Genomic DNA, 18238 nt, shown 5'->3' on the forward strand with positions numbered 1-18238 from the left:
TATATATATATATATATACAGATTATTTTGTCGGACACAAAGAAGTACTACATTTTCAAACAGTAGATGCAGGAAGGGTGGATTTAGTTTCAATTTTGTTGGCTCTGAGTTAGAACTTGCATAATTTTCTTACTACCCCAGATGGCATTGCTGCTTAGCACAAGGTTTTTAGTGCCCCTAGAAAAATCATGCTGTTTAGAGCAACAGCTTTGTATTGATATATTTTCCAGTTAACAAGATTCATCTCTGTTTATCAGCTCCTGTCCTGTGCCCAGAATGGTGCAAGCACTGTTGTTTTGTCCTGCTCCGATTTTGGATGTTTTTAAACAATCATGTTTGCCTAACTGAATCTTGATACTCTGTTTTATAATATGTTCTTCCTCTTTAAACTTCAATGCCCCAATTTCCATTATTTAATTTTGTTTTATTTGTATTATTGCTCAATTTTCTAATAACCAAATGTGTGAATTACTGTATCCCAAGGTTGTTTTAGCCATAGGAACATATTATTAATTTATCATAAAATCACCCCAACACATCATTTTGAGACCTATATTATCTCTAAATTTTGTGTATCTTAGTCTGTGAATAAAATTAGATTGGGAAAATGAATAAATGAAGTTACTGAGAATTCATGTTATTTTTCCCTTTAAGAATTCATTGAAGAACCTACCACTTCATGTTTAATTTTTATGCTTTATAGTTTATATAGGTTAATCAATATAGGTATGTTTATACTTTAGAATTCATCATTTGAGCCCCTCTCTCCTGTCTTTTTCTTTTCTACAGAGGGTTGGAATATCGAGCCCACAGCGAGCAATTCAAAGCCTTTTTTAGGCTACCCAAAGAAGAGACTTTGAAAGAAGTGCATGAATGTTTCTTATGGGTACCATTCAGCCACTTCAGTACTCACGGAAAAATGTGCATTTCAGAAAATTACATCTGCTTTGCTAGCCAGGATGGTAATTTATGTAGTGTAATCATCCCATTACGAGAGGTAATATAAATTTGGTACATATAAGTTTTTAATTTATTGAACATCCTGTAATTCTGTGAATTAGTGAAAGGCTCAATACATGTATACTTTTAGCAATTTAATAATTTAGGTACAAAATTACTCTTCAAGTTAAAAATACTAGCTTGTGACATATTTTTAAATTCCTTTTGGTAAAGCTTTGCAAAAAGTGAAAGTGGAAAATTTTAAGAAGCAGGTAAAGTTTTAGGGCAGTGGTTCTGAACCTTCCTAATGCTGTGACCCTTTAATACTGTTACTCATGTTGTGGTGACCCTGAATCATAAAATTTTTTGTCGCTATTTCATGACTAATTCTGCTGCTGTTATGAATTCTCACATAAATATATGATAAACAGTATATCTGATATGCAACCCCTGTGATAGAGTTGTTTGCTCCACTAAAGGGGCTAGGACCCACATATTGAGAACCAATGGTTTAGGGTAACACAAAATAAGTTTGATCATTCTGATCCCAAAGATATGGTTACCAAATTTTAGACTATAATATTTGATGTATTTGATCAAAAAGAATAGAATTGGTAACTTTCATTTCAGTCAAAATGTAGTATTCATCACTGAATGTTTTGTTTATATTGTAATTTTAAAGGCCATGTTAATTCAGCTTTATCCTTGAAAGGTAAAGTAACTTGAATTGAGGAGTTTTGTACAATCATTACATAATTCCCATTTGTAAATCCCTCTCTTAGTAAGTCACACCACAGAGCAAAACTTTCAGCCATAACAGAGTCAGCCAAACACATATCTGAATGTGTCAGCACTAGGAGAAAATGTGATTCACTTAATTATCTTTTTACTCTCCAGGTCTTAGCTGTAGATAAAACTGATGACTCCAACAGATCTGTCATGATTAGCATCAAAGGAAAAACAGCTTTTCGTTTCAATGAGGTTAAAGACTTTGAGCAACTGGTGTCAAAACTCAGGCTCAAATGCCGGGCAGCTTCAACTCAGGACGTTGTTAGTACAGAGGTAATCTCTATAGCAGTCACATAATTTTGAAGAAAAGCTTTGTGTTTAGAATAGTCTGTTCTTTCAAAAGGAATCCATAATAATTTTCTTATTCATACCTATATTTCCTGTTATAATTCTAAATCTAAAAAGATTATATTCTCTATACTATCTCAGAAGTAAAACTCAACGAGTTTAAAGTGCTTAGGAGCTAATTCTTTAAGAAATACTATAATCTGATCTTTCTACTGTCTTTGCTGTTTTTCAATAAGCATACCTTGTATGTTCGTATAACTTGCCTTTTAACTCAATCTGTATTTGAGAAATTAACAAGACCTTAAGTGTTCTCTTTAATTGGGGCTGGAGAGATGGCTCAGTGGTTAAGAGTACTGGCTGCCCTTGATTCATTTCCCAGCACCTATATTGGGTAGTTCACAACCATGGATAACTCCAGTTCCAGGGGATCTACCACCCTCTTCTGACCTCTGAGGTTATTAAATGCATATGGTGCACATATATAATGTACAGGAAAAACACCCATATTCATCAGATAAACTGAAAAAGATAAAAACATTCCCTCTTATTAGTACAGAGGTAGCACCGTAAATCAGATTACAATTTTTAATACCTAATTGTTCAGCTTTATTAACATAATTTGGCCCCAAGCAAAAGAGTGGCATAGGTGTTTACTAGCAAAATATTAGGGGAGGGGGACAATGAGACGACTTAGCAGTAAAGACACTTGCCATACTGGCCATACAAACATGGCAACCTAAATTTGATTCCTAAAACCTAAGTCTACAAAGTTGTCCTATGATTTCTATACACACATACATGTATACACACACGAACAATAATAAATATAATTTTAAATACACAGAATGATTTTGCTCTAAGTTTTAAATGATAAAAATATTAGAGATAATAAATACTCTGAACAAAGAGTGGTTAGGAGCCCAACTGTTATTTTTAATATGTCTCTCAAGAAAATGTAGACAGACTGAATTCAAACGAATTTTCAATTCTGAATCCAAGAGCTGTGTGTTTTTAAATATTTATAAAATGTACCAAGCATAACCATTTATATCTTAATTAAAGATTCAAAGGTAAATAATCAACATTGGTTTTCGACCACTTTGTGAGGACTGAAAATGATATGATAATTCAATTATAATGCAGTGTTGGTGGACTAAGCCTTTTCGCCAAAAAACTACAGTATCGTATGTGTGTCCTCTCTGTTCCAGATGCCGAAGCTTTATGTAGGCTATGGAGAATTTATCTTGCTTGCACATATAGTTTTTAGAATTTTCTTTTTTTTTTCCACCTAGAAGTAACAATATGTCATTTATTATCCTCCGCATTTAGAATTTTATTATTTTTATTTTTTAATGTTTTTTTATTTATTATTACTATTATTAATTACACTTTATTCATTTTGTATCCCCCATAGGCCCCTCCCTCCTCCCCTCCCGACCCCACCCTTCCTCTCCTTTCTGCATGCATGCCCCTCCCCAAGTCCACTGATACGGAAGGTCCTTCTCTCCTTCTTTTTAATCTTAGACTATCAGTTCTCATCAGAAGTGGCTGCATTGTCATCTTCTGTGGCCTGGTAAGGCTGCTCCCCCCAAGGGGGAGGTGATCAAAGAGCAGGCCAATCAGATTATGTCAGAGGCAGTCCCTCTTCACATTACTATGTAACCCAATTGGACTCTGAACTGCCCTGGGCTACATCTGTGCAGGGGTTCTGGGTTATCTCCATGAATAGTCCTTGGTTGGAGTATGAGTTTCTGGGAAGTTCCCTGTGTTCAAATTTTCTTGTTCTGTTGCTCTCCTTGTGGAGACCCTGTCCTCTCCAGCTCTTACTATTTCCCAGTTCTTACCTAAAATTCCATTCACTCTGCCCAACAGTTGCCCATCAGGCTCAGCATCTGCTTTGATAGTCTGAAGGGCAGAGGCTTTCAGAGGCCCTCTGTGGCAGGTTCCTAGGTTATTTCCTCTTTTCTTCTTCTGGCTTTCAGAGGCCCACTGTAGCAGGTTCCTAGGTTGTTTCCTGTTTTCTTCTTCTTCTGATGTCCATCATCTTTGCCTTTCAGGATGGGGATTGAGCATTTTAGTTAGGGTCCTCTCTTTTGCTTTGTTTCTTTAGATGCACAGGTTTTAGTGGGTTTGTCCTATGTTGTATGTCTATATGAGTGAGTATATACCATGTGTGTCTTTTTGCTTCTGGGACAACTCACTCAGGATGATCCTTTCCAGGTCCCACCATTTACCTGCAAATTTCATGATTTCCTTATTTTTCATTGCTGAGTAATACTCCATTGTATAGATGTACCACAATTTCTGCATCCATTCTTCAGTTGAGGGGCATCTGGGCTGTTTCCAGCTTCTGGCTATTACAAATAAAGCTGCTACAAACATGGTTGAGCAAATGTCCTTTTTGTGTACTTGAGCCTCTTTTGGCTATATGCCTAGGAGTGGTATGGCTAGATCTTGAGGAAGCACTATTCCTAGTTGTCTGAGAAAGCGCCAGATTGATTTCCAGAGTGGTTGTACAAGTTTACATTCCCACCAGCAGTGGAGGAAGGTTCCCCTTTCTCCACAACCTCTCCAGCATGTGTTGTCACTTGAGTTTTTGATCTTGGCCATTCTGATGGGTGTAAGGTGAAATCTCAGGGTTGTTTTGATTTGCATTTCCCTAATGGCTAATGAGGTTGAGCATTTCTTTAAATGCTTCTCTGCTATTCGATATTCCTCTACAGTGAGTTCTCTGTTTAGCTCTGTTCCCCACTTTTTTTTATTATTATTTTTTATCAGTTACATTTTATTAACTCTGTATCCCAGCCATGTCCCGATCCCTCATTCCCTCCCAGTCCCTCCCTCCCTCCCTCATCTCCACCGTGCCCCTTTCCAAGTCCACTGGTAGGGGGGACCTCCTCCCCATTCATCTGATCCTGTTTTATCAGGTATCTTCAGGACTGGCTGCAAAGCCCTCCTCTGTGGCCTAACAGGACTGCTCCTCCCTTCGGGGGTGGGGAGACCAAAGAGCCAGTCATTGAGTTCCTGTTAGAAATAGTCCCTGTTCCCCTCACTTTGGGAAACCAATTGGTTACTGAGCTACCACAGGCTACATCTGAGTGGAGGTTCTAGGTTATATCCATACATGGTCCTTGGTTGAATGTCAGTCTCAGAAAAGACCCTGTGCCCAGATATATTTGGTCCTTGTGGAGCTCCTATCCTTTCCCCATCAGACTAACTCCCCTTCTTTCTTATGATTCCCTGTACTCTGCCAAAGGTTTGGTCATGAGTCTTTGCTTTGAAAACACTGCTAGTTAGAGTCTTTCAGATGCGCTCAGTACACTCCTGTCATACGTTCAATGCACATCCCATCTGTCTTTCTAAATGAGGATTGATCATCTTACCCCATGTCCGCTCAATTGATTATCTTTTTTAGGTGTATAGATTTCATTATGTTTATCATATCTTATAGGTCTATATAAGTGAGTATATCCCATTTTTGTCTTTCTCCTTCTGGGATATTTCACTCAGAATGATCTTTTCTAGATCCCACCATTTGCCTGCAAATTTCATGATTTCCTCCTTTTTGATTGCTGAGTAGTATTCCATTGTATAAAAATACCACAATTTCTGTACCCATTCCACCGTTGATGGACATCTGGGTTGTTTCCAGGTTCTGGCTATTACAAATAGAGCTGCTATAAACATGGTTGAGCAAGTGTCCTTTTTGTGTACTTGAACAAACTTTGGGTATATACCTAGCAGTGGTATAGCTGGGTCTGGAGGAAGCACTATTCTTATTTGTCTTAGAAAGTGCCAGATAGCTTTCCAGAGTGGTTGTACCAGTTTACATTCCCACCAGCAATGGAGGAGGGTTCCCCTTTCTCCACAACCTCTCCAGCATGTGTTATCGCTTGAGTTTTTCATCTTGGCCTTTCTGATGGGTGTAAGGTGATATCTCAGGGTTGTTTTGATTTGCATTTCCCTGATGGCTAATGAGGATGAGCATTTCTTTAAGTGTTTTTCTGCCATTCGATATTCCTCTGTCGAGAATTCTCTGTTTAGCTCTGTTCCCCATTTTTTAATTGGATTACTTGGATTGCTGCTTTTCAGCTTCTTTAGTTCTTTGTATATACTGGATATTAGTCCTCTGTCAGATAAAGGGTTAGTGAATATTCTTTCCCAATCTGTAGGCAGCCGTTTTGTTTTGATGACGGTATCCTTTGCTTTACAGAAACTTTTCAGTTTCATGAGGTCCCATTTATTGATTGTTGCTCTTAGAGCCTGTGCTGTTGGTGTTCTGTTCAGGAAGTTGTCTCCTGTGCCAATGAGTTCTAGGCTGTTCCCCACTTTTTTTTCCAATTGATTTAGGGTATCTGGTTTTATGCTGAGGTCCTTGATCCACTTTGACTTTAGTTTTGTGCAGGGTGATAAATATGGATCTATTTTCATTTTTCTGCATGTAGACATCCAGTTGGTCCAGCACCATTTGTTGAAGATGCTGTCTTTTTTCCATTGAATGGAATTGGCTTCTTTGTCGAATATCGAGTATTCATAGGTGTGTGGATTTATTTCTGGGTCTTCTATGCTGTTCCATTGATCCTCCTTTTTGTTTCTATGCCAATACCATGCAGTTTTTATTACTGTTGCCTTGTAGTACAGCTTGAGATCAGGAATGGAGATACCTCCAGATGATCTGTTGTCGTACAGGATCGTTTTGGAGATTCTGGGGTTTTTGTTTCTCCATATGAAGCTGAGAATCTTTTTTTCAAGGTCTGTAAAGAATTGAGTTGGTATTTTGATGGGAATTGCATTGAATCTGTAGATTGCTTTTGGCAGTATGGCCATTTTCACAATGTTAATCCTACTAATCCATGAGCACGGCAGATCTTTCCATCTTCTGATATCTTCTTCGATTTCTTTCTTCAGAGACTTGAAGTTTTTCTCAAACAGGTCTTTCACTTGCTTGGTTAGAGTCACACCAAGGTACTTTATGTTATTAGTGGCTATTGTGAAGGGTATTGTTTCCCTAATTTTTTTCTCAGCCTTTTTGTCTTTGGTATATACGAGGGCTTCTGATTTTTTTGAGTTGATTTTGTATCCTGCCACTTTGCTGAAGGTGTTTATCAGCTGAAGGAGTTCTCTGGTTGAATTTTTGGGGTCGCTCATGTATACTATCATATCATCTGCAAATAGTGACACTTTGACCTCTTCCTTTCCGATTTGTATCCCCTTGATCTCCTTTAGTTGTCTTATTGCTCTGGCTAGGACTTCAAGTACTATGTTGAAGAGATTTGGGGACAATGGACAGCAGGGTCGTTTTGATTTATATTTCCCTGATGGCTAATGAGGATGAGCATTTCTTTAAGTGTTTTTCTGCCACTCGATATTCTTCTGTCGAGAATTCTCTGTTTAGCTCTGTTCCCCACTTTTTAAGTGGATTACTTGATTTGCTGCTTTTCAGCTTTTTTAGTTCTTTATATATACTGGATATGAGTCCTCTGTCAGATAAAGGCTTGGTGAAGATTCTTTCCCAATCTGTAGGCAGTCGCTTTGTTTTAATGACAGTGTCCTTTGCTTTACAGAATCTTTTCATTTTCTTGAGATCCCATTTATTGATTGTTGCTCTTAGAGCCTGTGCTGTTGGTGTTCTGTTCAGGAAGTTTTCTCCTGTACCAATGAGTTCTAGGGTATTTCCCACTTTTTTTTCTAGCCGATTTAATGTGCCTGGTTTTATGTTGAGGTCTTTGATCCACTTGGAGTTCAGTTTTGTACAGGGTGATAAGTATGGATCTATTTTCCTTTTTCTACATGAAGACATCCAATTGGACCAGCACCACTTGTTGAAGATGCTATCTTTTTTCCATTGTATGGTTTGGGCATCTTTGTAAAAAATCAGGTGTCCATAAGTGTGGGTTTATTTCTGGGTCTTCTGTTCAGTTCCATTGATCCACCATTCTGTTTCTATGCCAGTACCATGCAGTTTTTAAAACTGTTGCTCTATAGTACAGCTTGAGATCAGTGATGGAGATACCTCCAGAATATCTTTTATTGTAGAGGATTGTTTTAGCAATTCTGGGTTTCTTGTTATTCCATATGAAGTTGAGAATTTTTCTTTCCATGTCTGTAAAGAATTGTGTTGGCAATTTGATGGAAATTGCATTAAATATGTAGATTGCTTTTGGTAAGATGGACATTTTTTCTATGTTAATCCTGCCAAGCCATGAGCATGGGAGATCTTTCCATCTTGTGATATCTTCTTCTAATTCTTTCTTCAGAGACTTGAAATTTTTTTCATACAAGTCTTTGACTTGCTTGGTTAGAGTTACACCAAGGTACTTTATGTCATTTGTGGCTATTGTGAAGGGTGTTGTTTCCCTAATTTCTTTCTCATCCCTTTTGTCTTTTGTATACAGGAGTGCTACTGATTTTTTTTTAGTTAATTTTGTATCCGGCCACTTTGCTGAAGGTGTTTATCAGCTGTAGGAGTTCCCTGGTAGAGTTTTTGGGGTCACTCATGTATACTATCATATCATCTGCAAATAGTGATAATTTGACTTCTTCCTTTCCAATCTGTATTCCCTTGATCTCCTTCAACTGTCTTATTGCTCTAGCAAGGACTTCCAGCACTATGTTGAAGAGATATGGAGAGAGTGGGCAGCCTTGTCTTGTCCCTGATTTCAGTGGGATTGCTTTAAGTTTCTTTCCGTTCAGTTTGATGTTGGCTATAGGTTTGCTGTATATTGCCTTTACTATGTTTAGATATGTGCCTTGTATCCCTGATCTCTCCAATACTTCAAACATGAATGGATGTTGGATTTTGTCAAATGCATTTTCAGCATCTAGAGAGATTATCATGTGGTTTTTTTCTTTCAGTTTGTTTATATGGTGGATTACATTGATGGATTTCCGTATATTTCCGTATATATCCCTGCATACCTGGGATGAAGCCTACTTGGTCGTAGTGGATAATATCTTTGATGTGTTCTTGGATTCGGTTTGCAAGTATTTTGTTAAGTATTTTTGCATCAATGTTCATAAGGGAGATTGGCCTGACGTTCTCTTTCTTTGTTGAGTCTTTGTGAGGTTTAGGTACCAAGGTGACTGTGGCTTCATAGAATGAGTTTGGTAATGTTCCTTTTGTTTCTATTTTGTGGAATAATTTGAAGAGAATTGGTGTTAGCTCTTCTTTGAAGGTCTGGGAGTATTCTGCACTGAAGCCATCTGGTCCTGGGCTTTTTTTGGTTGGGAGACTTTTGATGACCGCCTCTATTTCTTTAGGGGATATAAGACTATTTAATTGATATACCTGGTCCTGATTCAGCTTTGGTAAGTCAAATTGATCAAGAAAATTGTCCATTTCGTTTAGATTTTCAAATTTTGTGGCATTTAGACTTTTGAAGTAAGTCCTAATGATTGTTTGGATTTCCTCAGTGTCTGTAGTTATGTCCCCCTTTTCATTTCTGATTTTGTTGATTTGGGTGGCGTCTCTCTGCCTTTTAGTTAGCTTGGCTAAGGGTTTGTCGATCTTGTTGATTTTCTCAAAGAACCAGCTCTTGGTTTCATTGATTCTTTGAATTGTTTTATTTGTTTCCAATTGATTGATTTCAGCCCTGAGTTTGATTATTTCCAGCCATCTGCTCCTTCTTCGTGTGTCTGCTTCTTCTTTTTCTAGGGTTTTTAAGTAAGCCATTAAGGTGCTTGAATGAGCTGTCTCAAATTTCTTCTTGAAGGCACTTAGTGCTATGAACTTTCCTCTTAGCACTGCTTTCATTGTGTCCCACAAGTTTGGGTATGTTGTGTCTTCATTTTCATTGATTTCTAGAAAGACTTTAATTTCTTTCTTTATTTCCTCCCTGACCCAGCTGTCATTTAGTAACAAGTTCTTCAGTTTCCATGTGTGTGTAGGCTTTTTGCTATTTCTGTTATTGTTGAGGTTCAGCTTTATTCCATGGTGATCAGACAGGATACAAGGGATTATTTCAATCTTCTTGTATCTGTTGAGGCTTGCTTTGTGACCAAATATATAGTCTATTTTGGAGAAGGTTCCATGAGGTGCTGAGAAGAAGGTAAATTATTTTGTGTTTGGGTGTAAAGTTCTGTAAATGTCTGTGAGGTCCATTTGATTCATGACCTCTGTTAGAGACATTGTTTCTTTGTTTAATTTCTGTTTTGTTGACCTGTCCTTGTTGAGAGTGGTTGAAGTCTCCCACTATTAATGTGTGGGGATCTATATGTGGTTTAAATTTTATCAATGTTTCTTTAACAAATGTGCGTGCTCTTGTATTTGGGGCATAGATGTTCAGGATTCTGATGTCTTCCTGGTGGAATTTTCCTTTGATGAGTATGAAGTGTCCTTCCCCATCTCTTTTGATTAATTTTGGTTGAAAGTCTATTTTATCAGATATTAGAATGGCTACTCCTGCTTGTTTCTTGGGTCCATTTGCTTGGAAAGTTGTCTTTCAACCTTTTACCCTCAGGTAATGTCTATCTTTGTGCCTTAGGTGTGTTTCTAGTATGCAACAGATTGCTGGGTTTTGTTTACGTATCCATTCTGTTAATCTGTTTCTTTTTATTGGAGAGTTGAGTTCATTGATGTTGAGAGAGATTAATGACCAGTGGCTGTTAGATCCTTTGATTTTGATGTTGGCTGTGGTCATAAGGTTGTGTGCTTGGTTGCTTTTTATTTTACTATAGTAAGGTTAATTATTTCCTGTGTTTTCTTGAAAGGAGCTAATTTTTTGGGGTTGTATTTTCCCTTCCAGTGTCTTCTGTAATGCTCGATTTATGTGTAGGTATTGTTGAAATTTGTTTTTGTCATTGAATATCTTGTTTTCTCCGTGCATGTACATGTCATAATTTTTATGTGGATGTCCATTCTTTGCTTCCACCATTTGAGTCCTGGTGATTGAACTCAGGTCATCAGCCTTGTAACAGGCACCTTTAATCTGCTGAGCCATCTCATCTACCCATAACTGAAGATTTTCATCTTGGCAATGGTGAAGAATTCTGACCCATTTTAGTATTTTATATATATATATATATATATATATATATATATATATATAGCTATATCTGTGGTACATCATAAAAATTGAGAAGAGAAAGCTTTTTAAAACAAGAGATAGGGACTAAGAACATAGTTCAGTGGTAGACCAGCTGTTTAGCATGGGTAATATCCAGCATTAAATACCCAACACTTAAATAAAAAGCCAGTGCATTTGATTTTTAAATAACAGAGGTGGTTGTTTCATTCTTTCATAGCTATAATAAACTTACCTAAACAATGAGAAAAAGTGAATTGGGTAATTTTAACAAACCTGGTGACTTTTATGTTACAAAACTTTTAAAGTCTAAATCTCAGTCTAAATCAACAAATCTTAATCTGATCACAGAAAGGACTTCAGGAAATTTGTCCTATGTCATAGGGCCTATGAGGACATAAAAATGCATTACAAAGGACTTCCAGAAGTAATTGGGATTATGTGTAAGCAACAGTTCTGTCCAAATTTTAACTAGGTGTCCTTAAGAATGTTCCACAGTTTAATATGTTACACTAAAACCTAGATGCATGAACAGGTTTTATAAAATTCTAACCAACCACTTTAAAACATTGGCCTTTTGGTTTTCTTATTATATAATAAAGAAATGCTACCAGAAAATTTCTGAAGCTACTCAATATAGGAAATTTGAGCTCCCTTAGCTTAGCTTGAGGCAAAGTGGTCCCTAGACTAGAAAGCACTATTAGAGATCCCTTACTTTATTTTAAGTTACCTTATAAATGAATTATAAGACTGTAGAACAGTGGTTCTCACCCTGAGGGTCCCAGTCCTTTGGGGGTCAAATGACCATTTACAGGGGTTGCATAAGACCATTGAAAAATGCAGATCTTTACAATTCATAACAGTAGCAAAATTACAATTACAAAGTAGCAAAGAAAATAATTTTATGGTTGGGGGTCACCACAACATGAGGAACTACTGCTATAGAATGTCAAGAAAAGCAAAACTGGATTTAGGCCTTAATGTGTTTAAATAGGGAAATATTTTCTACAGATGATCAAAGCATATGTAAATATATCTAAATAGTTCTTGATTTTTTTTTCTTAATTTCTAAGTTTTTAATGGTAAGTAATGAGTTCTGGGAGTATTTAGTCTACTTGATATAATGATGCATTACCTAATTCCAGAATTGCAAATAAAAGCTGGTAAAGCCAGGACCTGTAACTTCACCTAACTGGGAGGCTGAGGCAGAAAGATTACAAGTTTAAGCACATCCTAAGACTAAGGGAGATCCTGTTTAATAATTAAAAAAATAAAGTGTTAGTGCTATGGCTTAATATTACTGCACTTGTATAGCATGCATGAATCCCTAGACTCAATGTATACTTTTTTTAAAAGGAGGTTTCTTTTTGTAAAAAAATATTTTTATTTTATTATTATTAATATTTTTTATTATTTGAGAACCTCATAATGCATAGTGTATTTTGATATATTCACTCCTACTTCTCCTTCTTACTCCTCAAAAATCACCTTTCATACTCTCCCAACTTCACATTTTCTCTCTTTTTTTTTGAACATCCAACTTGGATCCAGTTTGTGCTGTTTATACATGCATGGGTGCAGCTGCAGCATGGTCCACACACCAGTGGCCACACTCTCAAACAAAGCTGACTCTCAATGCCCGGGAAGCCATCAACTTTCAGTAGCTCCTCAGCTAGAGGTGGGCCCTCATGAGCCTCCTCTCCACTTCATGCTAGAATATTGACTGGCTTGATGTTATGCAAGTCTTACGCAGGCACCCACAGGTGCTGTGAGGTATGATGGCAGTGAGTGGTTCTGCCATGCCTAGAAGACACCATTTTACCCACCTTCTCCCTTGACCTCTGGATCTTGAAACCTTTCTTCTTTCTCTTCTAAGATGTTTGCTGAGCCTGGGGGAGAAGGGATGTGATATTTATGTCTCATTTATGACTACTGACTCTTTACTTTCACTAGTTGTGAGTTTCTTTATTATCTCTGCTCACAGCAAAAAGAAGCTTCTTTGATGGAGATTGAGAGGTGTATAGGTATAAGAATATGTGTGTTTAGAGGACAGCTTGATATCATATATACAGCAAAATAATAGTAGTAGTAGGTTCACCCCTGGGACCTGTGAGCTTCTCCAACCATGTTTTCCTTGTTTGTTTGTTTGTTTGTTTGTTTGTTTTTGTCAGACTTACAGTACAAGATGTATGTTTCTTCTTGTGGACTGGGCTTTAAATCCCATCAAAAAGTTGGTCACCCCTATAGAATTTGTGCCAATGTTGCACCATCTATGGGCATATATCATTAGGCTACTCACAGAGTTCACAGCTAGATAAAACTGTTGATATCTTTTCCCTCTAGCATCCTGAACAACACCTTTTGATAGTATGAAAGGTAGATACCAGCAGGGAAAGGGACGGGAGCTCCCTGGGTAGTACCAGCTTAATTCTCCATGTCCTATAAACAAAATGAGTGGTGTTCTGCAACAGCACTCTTAGCATCAGGTTCTGATGATGATCAGGAGTGGTGGGAGTATTCTATATTTTTAGGTTGTCTCTAGGATAACCATGACCAACAAAGTTAGGGAAGTATCACAAACCTAGAACTGGGTTGCTTATTTGGCAGACAGTGGCTTCTGGGACGAACATTTTGCCTTGTGCGGTATAACTCCGAATTCGTGTGTGTGTTTTGTGTGTGTGTGCGTGTGTGTGTGCATGTGTGTGTGTGCGTGTGTGTGTGCGTGTGTGTGATTACATACTCTTCTGCATTACCCTCCGCTCAGCACTTGAATCTTCCTCCCCATGATCTCCCTTTCCCACTTTATATCACCTGTCTTCTACTAGTTCTACCCCAAAGGAGAATTTAAGCCAACCAAAAAGAAGGAAGAAAGAAAGAAAAAGTACTACTTAGTGTACATAATAATACAGACAGAAATAGTAGTTAAACCCACAAAACTGATTTTTGTTTGCCTTAAGAATAACAAAATCAGGTAAAAGCATTTGCCACTGAGCCAACAACCTGATTTTTATCTTTGATGGAAAAGGAGAACTGACTCCACCAAATTGTTCTTTGACCTCCTTACACACACACCATAGCACACACATACTCCTACATATTCCCACCATGTACACACACTAAATAAATATAATAATTTTTTTAAAGAATTAGAAGTTGTGTTTTCTGTACTACAATTACAAATAGGTATCTTAGCTCAAGGGAAGCAGATTCATTTCTGAAGTAGGAAACTAGAAATTTTGTTAGATATAAAATTAGCAATCAATTTTAAGTTATGGAGTATGAATGGGCTGCCATTTACAATAAGCTTCTGATATTTGAAAGATTCGTTTCATTGTGTCCTGACCCACGGGACTTCAACAGGTTCCTAAAGAGGGGGGTGGAAAGAATGGAGGGAGGACAAGAGACGTAAGGAATGAAGACTAAGACTCTGATCAAAGCCTCGTTTATTAGAGATTTTTACCCAACTTATATAGGGAGAAGGCAGGAAAGGGGGAAGGTTAATTTACTGCTGCAGAAGATAGGAAGAGTGCTTTCATGGGTTGAATATTGCACCTGCAAGATATGCTAAGGATGTTTTCTTAAGATATCTCATGATGCTCTAAAACTAACAGACGGATGTCCTCACAAATCTATCACCCATGATTTAGGGTCCTAGGTAACTCTTTCACTAAATAGCTTTGTGTCCACTAAATAACTTTGGCTCACTATTTGACTTTGGCTTCAGTAAATAGCCTTGGCTCCTGGCACATTGTATATTTTGTCTTATTTTTTATTTTATAACTCAACTCTATCTCCCAATCACTACTGATTGTGCTGTGTTTGCAAGATATATTAATTCTGTTATTTTATAAGAAGGTTACATGCAAAGAAATATTAATCTTTGCCCTATATTTCCTTCATTGTTAAAGCCACATCCTATTTCTAAAATCAGTGTTTGATGCAGGAAAGAAAAAAAAATGGATAAAACATACTTAAGGGTACTTGCCATAAAATAACCTATGTTACTTTCTAGATGAGATTGGATTTTGCCCAGGCAACAAAATATCTTAGTGCCTAGTTTGTTCCTTTCATAATTGTGGCACCCAAACCAATGCCATTTAGAAATGGCATTATCATGAAATAAAACTCAGAGGGAAAAGAAAACATAATTTATAAGAATTAAGCTTTAAGGTTTGTTGCTTAAATAATCTATTTCACTGAACTCTTAACAATTGGAATATTAAATTGTTTCAAGCCAACATCTTTGTAGGTGAATGTGATTTTATGAATACTTTAGAGGCAGTTACAGATACTACAAAGGTACTTGCTTTTGCCCTCCAAATTTCTATTTAGAGTTTTGTCAGTTATGAGCTTATTTTTTTTTCTTCTTCTTGAATATTTTTTTCTGGTAGTTTAAATATATTTCCAAAAGATAATTGGTGCCTTAGTCATATGGTTTAAACGGAATAATATGCATTGCTTGAGATTGAGCCTGCAAACATCAATTTTTCTGTCTGTATTTACAAAATAAGATGCTTCTTTCCATATCCCAGAAGGAGAAAGACAAACATGGTATATACTCACTTATATAGACCTATAAGATATGATAAACATAATGAAATCTATACACCTAAAAAAGATAATCAAGAGAGCATACATGGGGTAAGATGATCAATCCTCATTTAGAAAGACAAATGGGATGTGCATTGAACGTATGACAGGAGTCTACTGAGTGCATCTGAAAGACTCTAACTAGCAGTGTTTTCAAAGCAAAGACTCATAACCAAACCTTCGGCAGAGTACAGGGAATCATATGAAAGAAGGGGAGTTAGTATGATGGGGAAGGATAGGAGCTCCACAAGGACCAAATATATCTGGGCACAGGGTCTTTTCTGAGACTGACATTCAACCAAGGACCATGTATGGATAAAACCTAGAACCTCTGCTCAGATGTAGCCCATGGTAGCTCAGTATCCAATTGGTTTCCCATAGTGAGGGGAACAAGGACTATTTCTAACTAGGCCACAGAGGAGGGCTTTGAAGCCAGTCCTGAAGATACCTGATAAAACAGGATCACATGAATGTGGAGGAGGTCCCCCCCCATCAGTGGACTTGGAAAGGGGCATGGTGGAGATGAGGGAGGGAGGGTGGGATTGGGAGGGAATGAGGGAGCGGGATACAGCTGGGATACAGAGTTAATAAAATGTAACTGATAAGAAAAAAATAAAATTATAAAAAAAAAGACAAAACAAAAAAAAAAGATGCTTCTTTCCATTCAGCTCAACCGTGGGCATATTTTTATCTTCCTTAAGCTGTTAAAATTAAGGGGTCAAAAGAGTTTCTTTTAAAATCACTTAAGATCTTTGGCATAGTTAATTTTAAAAGCCGAGTAAAAATGATAAGTATTAAAAGTAAAAAAACAGAAGTAATAAAAATCAAATGGCAATACAAATAACTTAGGAATCATAACCCAATAATGAAAGCTAGGGAACATGGTCCATGCTTGTAATCCTAGCACTCAAGAGGCTAAGGTTTCTGAGTCCCAGGCCTGCTCCAACTGTGAAAAAACTGTCTCAAAAGAAAAGTAAAACAAACAAATTAACAATATTAGAAAGCCAAGACTTACTGATTTTAAAATGAAGTATACAGCTTAGTAAACACCATTGTGATCAAAGTATTGGGAGAGACAAATGAATGTAGCTGAATCAAGAGGATAGAAATAAACCTTAAGTTTTATGATCCTTTGATTTTTTTCAACAAGGACAGAAGTTAATTCAAGAAGGGGTTAAATTTGATTGAATAATGATTCTGGCAGATAGATAAGCATATATCAGAAGTGTACTTGAACTCTTTTGTTAAAGGACTTATAAAATTAAGTCAAAATGGATCAAATAACAAAACTGTAAGTCTGAAACTCCACAGGTTTTAGAGTAAGCATAACAGTAAGTCTTTATGCCTTTGAATTGAGGACAGATTCAAATAGGTATTTCTCTACACAAGATAATGAAATGACAAATAATCACATGAAGAGATTTTCTTCTGCATTGCCTGTTGCTAGGAAAATTAAACTTAAAAACATAATAGGATGCTTTCCTTTCATATCTGCCAGCATAGCTATTATTAAAAAGGTCAGTAATAATGGTTGAGGAAGATATAAAGAACTTGAAAAGCCCATAGACTGCTGCTGGGAAAGTAAAGTGGTATACTGCACTGGAATACAGTTAGGTAGTTCCTCAAAACGTTGAATACAGATTTACCATATGCCCAGGAATTCTGCCCATCAATATTGACCAATGAAGACTAAAATGTTCTCACAAGTACTGTTCATGGATGTGCCCAATGAGATGATTAATAATCACCAAAAAAATGTTTCAGACCATCGTTGTCCACAAAATGATAAATAAACATGATATATTTGTTCATACAGTGGCATACTATAGGACAGTAACAAGAAATGAAATGGTGATATGCACTATTATATAACATTCATAGACGTTGAATATACTGTGCCAAATGAAAGAAGTCCAACACCTATTGTGAGATTCCATTTATATACAAATCAGGTGGTGTCTGGAATCTGAGTGGGATGGGTAAGGTAATAGGGAGAGACTGCCAATGTTAGAGTTTTTATTTTTAATTTTTATTATCAGTTACATTTTATTAACTCTGTATCCCAGCTGTATCCTGCTCCCTCATTCCCTCCCAAACTCTTCCTTCCTTCCTCATCTCCTCCCTGCCCCTTTCCAAGTCCACTGATTGGGGAGGACCTCCTCACCTTTCATCTGACCCTGTTTCATCAGGTATCTTTAAGACTGGCTGCAAAGTCCTCCTCTATGGCCTAGCAGGACTGCTCCTCCCTTGGGGGGTGGGGAGGTCAAAGAGCCTGCCATTGAGTTCCTGTCAGAAATAGTCCCTGTTCCCCTTACTATGGGAAACCAATTGGTTACTGAGCTACCACGGGCTACATCTGAGCAGAGGTTCTCAGTTATATCCATACATGGTCCTTGGTTGAATGTCAGTCTCAGAAAAGACCCTGTGCCCAGATATATTTGGTCCTTGTGGAGCTCCTATCCTTTCCCCATCATACTAACTCCCCTTCTTTCATATGATTCCCTGCACTCTGCCGAAAGTTTAGTTATGAATCTTAGTATCTGCTTTGATACACTGCTAGGTAGAGTCTTTCAGAGGTCCTCTGCAGTAGGCTCCTGTCCTGTTACTTG

The 18238-nt window shown here is 37.3% G+C and overlaps 1 protein-coding gene across 2 annotated transcripts in view; it reads left to right on the forward strand.

The window, feature by feature from the left end:
- The window catches only part of Tbc1d8b (TBC1 domain family member 8B), a 109566-nt gene that overhangs the window by 29629 nt on the left and 61699 nt on the right, over nt 1-18238 (forward strand). For both annotated transcript variants that reach the window (XM_060375697.1, XM_060375698.1), the window contains exons 6-7: nt 790-997; nt 1837-2001. In XM_060375697.1, coding sequence (XP_060231680.1) covers nt 790-997; nt 1837-2001 — 373 coding nt within the window. The remainder of the gene's footprint in view (nt 1-789; nt 998-1836; nt 2002-18238) is intronic.

This window comes from Meriones unguiculatus, chromosome X, assembly GCF_030254825.1.
Source record: "Meriones unguiculatus strain TT.TT164.6M chromosome X, Bangor_MerUng_6.1, whole genome shotgun sequence".
Lineage (NCBI taxonomy): Eukaryota > Metazoa > Chordata > Mammalia > Rodentia > Muridae > Meriones > Meriones unguiculatus.